The 5,835-nt window shown below is 39.8% G+C and overlaps 1 protein-coding gene across 1 annotated transcript in view; it reads left to right on the top strand.

Annotated features, from left to right (window-relative positions):
• TGS1 (trimethylguanosine synthase 1) overlaps positions 1-5,516 on the top strand; it is a gene marked incomplete at both ends in the record, with an annotated part of 14,898 nt that extends 9,382 nt beyond the window's left edge. Inside the window, 5 exons of the mRNA XM_009697226.1 lie at positions 264-602; positions 1,515-1,698; positions 2,636-2,779; positions 4,114-4,330; positions 5,438-5,516. Coding sequence (XP_009695528.1) covers positions 264-602; positions 1,515-1,698; positions 2,636-2,779; positions 4,114-4,330; positions 5,438-5,516 — 963 coding nt within the window. The remainder of the gene's footprint in view (positions 1-263; positions 603-1,514; positions 1,699-2,635; positions 2,780-4,113; positions 4,331-5,437) is intronic.
• Between the last annotated feature and the right edge of the window lie 319 nt (positions 5,517-5,835).

Raw genomic sequence — 5,835 nt, forward strand, 5'->3', positions numbered from 1 at the left:
TGCCACTGCCTCACCACCCTCACCGGGCAGAATTTCTTCCTAATATCTCATCTAATCATCCCTCTTCCAGTTTAAAGCCAGTGCCCCTTGTCCTGTCACTGCTTCCTGCATGTTTTGACTCTGAATATTTTACTTTTTTCAAAATACATGTGGTAGACAGTGCCTGCATGGCAGATGCTTTTGAACTGTAAGGCTTGTAAACTGTGCTCTTGGTAGCTGGTTAACAGCACCATCTAATCATCTGTGATACTTGACAATTGCAGGTGGAAGAGTTCCTAAAGCAGGTTAAAAAACCTGAGGAGGAAACCACATCCCAGACAGCCTCCCCTCAGGGTAAAGTGGAGGCGTTGTCTGTGAACAGCGACTCGGAGGATCAGGAAAGCATTATCACCGCACAGACTGTAACACCGAACGCTGAAAACCAAAAGCCACCGTCTTCAGCGGCCTTCACAGAACTTGGAGGGAGTAACCTTGAGGAGGAAGCGGAGGATGCGGCAGCGAGCGACTCCGATAACCAGGGTGCAGGGGAACCGGAGCACAGCCATGGGCGGCAGCTCATCTCTCTGGATATTCCTGATTATCTCCGGGAAGAGACAGAGGATGTCGACCAAGGTACATTAGTTCCCTACAAACCAGAAATGAATTGGCGGTGGACTTAATACTGCCTTCCCAAATCACAGCGTTGTGTGGTATTTATTTATTTGGTTTGTTCAAAGAGACTTGTTAGGTCTAAGGGGTAATGAGGCCGATGGAGAGCTATGGTAGCAGAAGTAGCTTATTTGTGTAATGCCAGAATCCCAGGTCTTGCTTTAATATTGGCACTATTTCTTTGTAGATAAACAGTCATTGTTGATCCTAGACACTATCTAGCAGGTCTCCAATTCACACCCCTTTTCCCCTGTAAGGATGAGGGTGATTAACTTCAGGCAGATGCACAGACTGTCATGTTTTGGGTCCTCACATAGACATTGCTGAGTTTTGGGGAGCATGTGTTGGTTAAAATTATTTTCTAGGGGGAAAAAAAAAAAAATCTATAGTACAAACTTTTCTATTTAAGACCGTAAACAAAGGAAAACAGGATTGTTCAGGTTTCTACATACAGTTTAATCCTTCCTACAGTAATTCAATTATGTTAGATTTCTACTGTAAAACTTTTGTCTAGGTTGGTTCTTATTTACATAAGGGCGTTAAATTGGTGTCTGATCCACTTGTTTGCTCACTATGTAGAGTTTATTGCCATCAGTTGAAGATGATGGCTAGCCTGTTAAGGCTCTTAAATAAAGGGTGAACTGTTATGATTTTTAGGACTGTGACTGATACCTGTCAGGTAACACTATTCCCTTGAAATATAGCATGCTCTTTTTTAATTTAAACCACTAATCTGCATAATCTGGCCAGCAGTAATAAAGGATATTTAGCAATGTTGTTAAACATGACCACCTTATATCTTAACTCTCACCTACCTACTGATTACATTCCTAGCCTACGAGAACAGTGATTGTTAACTTTTGCAGTGTCTTCCAGCTGTAGATGAAAAAATTACTGCAAAGAAGAAGGAGAAAAAAAGGAGGAGGAGGAATAAAATTGCGTTGGGAGCTATACCTGCTGAGATTGCTGCTGATCCAGAGCTGGTCAAGTACTGGGCACAACGCTACCGGCTGTTCTCTCGGTTTGATGAGGGAATTAAACTAGACAGAGGTGTGTTTAGTACGAAGTGTGCTGACTTGGCGGTGTAAGATGTATCCAAACCTGTGGCCCTTCTCTCAGTTTGTTACTGGTTTCCTTGTAAGAGGAGCATTACTGAGTGTGCGTTTGCACCTCTGGATATATTCTATCCCCCAGCAGGCAGGTGAACGGAAGTCTTGGACTTCAGTGGAGCTTCTAGCATGGGAAACCTTTGTTTGCATTAGTCCTGATGTTTGCTGAAGATCATACTGTACCCAAATTATGCTTGGTCAGGGCTTTTTCATAAACTGGATGACATTTTTCTGTTTCTGTATTTTGTAAAATAATTTTGTGAAACTTCAAATATGCTGATGGATCTAGTTTTGTCCTGACTTTCAGCAATCACTTTCAAATTTACTTTTTTCCATGTTTGCCTGGAAACCACTTCCAAATCCTAAATTTATAGGTAAAGGAGGAATTAGGATTACTGCTTTTTTGTATCTTCGGTTTGTTGGTTTTGTAAGCCTTTCACTTTTAATGCTCTGCCATGTAAACACGTAGATTATTTGGCAGACCAGACATTGCTCTAAAGAAAATAACATGTTGGATAAGAGAGAATGTATTTCTGGTTTTATTTGTTACAGAGCATAATCGTGATGTATAAAGTTTTTCATAGCTGTCTCGGTGGACTTGTCCTTGATAAGCCAGAATCCTCAGCACCAAGTTCAACAAAGCATTTACTGAGATTCAGGCATGTTTGTCTGCTTCAGTGAGATTTTGCTTAGCAAATTGCTGGACTGACCAGAGTTTATCATCTTCAAAGCCTGTATTTCCTGGTCAAATGCACTAAGCCACAATTGTTGAGATTAACACTAAACCTTCAGTTGTGTGTGGGGATTGGTTGATTGTTTTTAATTTAGATGACCTTGAAATCAGAGGCCAAAATACACTTCTTCCCTTTTCTTCGCAGAGGGTTGGTTTTCTGTTACTCCTGAGAAAATAGCTGAGCATATTGCCATCCGTGTTAGTCAGTCATTCAACTGCGATATCATAGTGGATGCGTTCTGTGGGGTTGGAGGAAACGCTATTCAGTTTGCACTGACCTCAAAAAGAGGTAAGCAGGTGTTGTATATAGTGCACTGTTTTGTTTGTTCAATCTTTTTCTCTAAAAATTTGAGTATGCACTTTGTTTGCTGGTTTTGGGGTGTTTTTTTAGTGCTTCTGAAGCAACAGAAGCTTTTGTGCTTCCTCAGACTCACAGTGAGCTTTCTGTTCTTAAAAAGGACCTATAAAACTGCTTTTCTATTTTAGGTCAGAGTTGGATTTGTGTTGTACTAGTCAAAGTTATTTTTACATGGCATAGTAACTAGTCTATTGGATGCTCTGAAGATTGCTGCTAAAGGTTGAGTTCTGTTTGCAGTCCAACATGCAGAGATGCCACAAAGCTGCTGCTTTTCCCAGTTGTGGCACCAAGTCTGTGTACTCAAAAGCAGATTATGTGCGAATAGTACTTAAGACACTTGAATGGGATCACCTGCAGGTGCAGCAGAACCAAGTACAGAAAAGTGATGATGACTTAATATTAGCCTAAGTTCCTGTTGCCAGCTAATGAAATTGCAGTGAAACTTTGAGAGTGCTTTCTCTAAAAACATTGACTCCTTGATATGCCTCTATTCATCAAACACACTGGTAAAATACTGGCTCATCTGATGCTTCGGAGTAATTTCTGAGCAAGACAAATGTTAGTTTCTACTGCATTAAATTTGGTAGGCTAGAAAATATTTATAGAATGGATCATAAATTTCACTTAGCTTTTTGTATTTCCTGACTAAATTTTTATTTCTATGATTATGTACTGCCCTTGTATCATCTCTCTTGTGCTGCGTTGGGTGGGTTTTGGTTTTTTTTAAACTCAATTTTCAGTACAATGTGATGAGCCACAGTTTATCTTAACAAAGGAGAAGAGTAAGTTTCTAATTGACACCGTTTAGGCTGTCAGGCTCCTGCCAAGATTGAAGCGAGGAGGACTTCCTCTCTTGGGCGGTCAGCCTTACCTGTCCACTACTTGACCTGAGATGAAGGATTGTTACGGTAGTAGATGCATGATTGACAAAAGCTAAAGCTTCCCAGCTTTGCAACAGCAGCTGAGCCTTCCCAGTCTTGGCTGTGTGGCTTCCCTTGCTGGTTTGTAAATGCAGTGGTTCTGCTCTTGGTGGAACCTCGGCTCCTGCCTGGCAAGGACAGGTCCTTCCCCTCTGAGGAACTGTAGCTTCATGTCTACCATGGCCTACAAAACTGAAGTAGTCACTCTCCACACAACTGTAGATTATAGATGTGACTTGAATCTGGTGGCTGGAGAACACCTTCCTTCTGAAACATCCTTTTGGTGGTCAGGTGGCATTCACAGTCCACGTTAACCTGTGCATCTGGTCTCTCTCTCGTTTGCAGTGATTGCTATTGATATTGATCCTGAGAAACTCAGTCTTGCGCGCAACAATGCCGAGGTGTACGGCGTGGCAGATCAGATAGAATTTGTGTGCGGAGACTTCATGGTGCTGGCTGCTGACCTGCAAGCAGATGTTGTGTTCCTCAGCCCACCCTGGGGGGGGCCTGACTACGCCACCGCCGAAATCTTCGATATCCAAACCATGATTTGTCCAGATGGATATCCTTTCACAGTTACGCGTTGTCGTGGTTTTTCACTCATTTAAGAGTGTTACTCTCTCTTTCTTCTCCTCGCTGTCTTGAACGGGCTTTGCGTGTCCAGTTGGCTGACTGGGGATGGTATGGCCAGCAGCTGAAGTCCCAGATGTGCCACATTTGTTTGGTACTCCTCCTCCAACCTCAGCTATATGACTTTGACCACCTAAAATTAAATATTTTTATTACAATTTTTGATTTTAAAAAAAAAGGTCATAAAGAGTTATTCTTAAAAGTAAAAAATCCTTTAGAGAATTGTAGTAGCTTCTTAACTTAAAGCATTATTTCAACAGTTTTAACTCCTTTATGTTATTTTATTAAAATACCCTGAAATAATCAAATAGCTATGTGGTGTGTGTATATATAGGCAATAGTTACATGAGCTGTGACTTTGTCATTAATTCCAGTTTTTAACTGATTTATAAAAGGTATATCTTATTTTAAATATCTTACTCAAACTATTCTCAATTATAGCACCTGCCTGTGACTTGGGAAATCACAGAAGAGTGCAAGCAAAATATTAACCCTTTTAATTAATGTATCAAATTCCATACTAACTTATTAACAGTAGTATTCAGCACTCATTCGTCTTGGAACGTATTAGCATAATAGTTTCATCAAATATGAAGTGTGTTGGGCTTTTTTCCCCCAAAATAATCTCAGTTGTTTCCTTTTTGGCTAAAATGTAGCCATATTTGTAAGAGTAAGGAAATCTTGGTATGCATGTATGAGAGAGATTCCACGAAATGGATTAGAAAACCAACATACTAGGTATAAACTCCAGTCAAATTTCTCAAATACTTCTATGTAGTTCAGTTAAATTTTCTTAAAAAGAGAGGTGTTTTTTTGTTTGTTTTTTTTCCTACTTTCTAGGGCAATAATGGTAAAATAGAGGTTCTGCATTTAGACAATACTAAGTTCTGCATTTCAGAAGAGTATTCAACTCACGCACCTAGAAGGCTAACTATAATTTAATTGCATAATAACTGAATTAGAGACATACTTTCAAAATGAATGAATATAAAGCAACTTCTCCTTCCCAATTCTTGTTTTTTCCTTTACTGGCTTCTACATTTGAAATTTTCAGGCTCTCCAAGAAGATCACACACAATATTGTGTATTTTCTACCTCGGAATGCTGACATTGACCAGGTGTGTTACTGGATAAGGGCTTGCTAATTACAAAAAGCTCAGCTGGCTTAAAACATAGGTATTATAAGCACAAACTGAAGACTTTTAATGCTGTTCAGCTGAATGTGGGGGGATTTTTGTTTTAAGTTTGAACCTTATGTTAAGTGATTTCTGTGTTTGCAATACTTTTGATATATTTAGAAATGGGAGTAGTAGATTATTTCCATGGTTTTGATACTGTTCCTTCATAAAGCAACAGACTGGAGGTTGGCATAGAAGATCCAAAGCCAGTAGATTTGTTGAGTGCTAGACAGATACATCATTCTAAAAGACAAAAAAA

This window comes from Cariama cristata, unplaced genomic scaffold (assembly GCF_000690535.1).
Source record: "Cariama cristata isolate BGI_N322 unplaced genomic scaffold, ASM69053v1 scaffold1723, whole genome shotgun sequence".
NCBI classification, from domain to species: domain Eukaryota; kingdom Metazoa; phylum Chordata; class Aves; order Cariamiformes; family Cariamidae; genus Cariama; species Cariama cristata.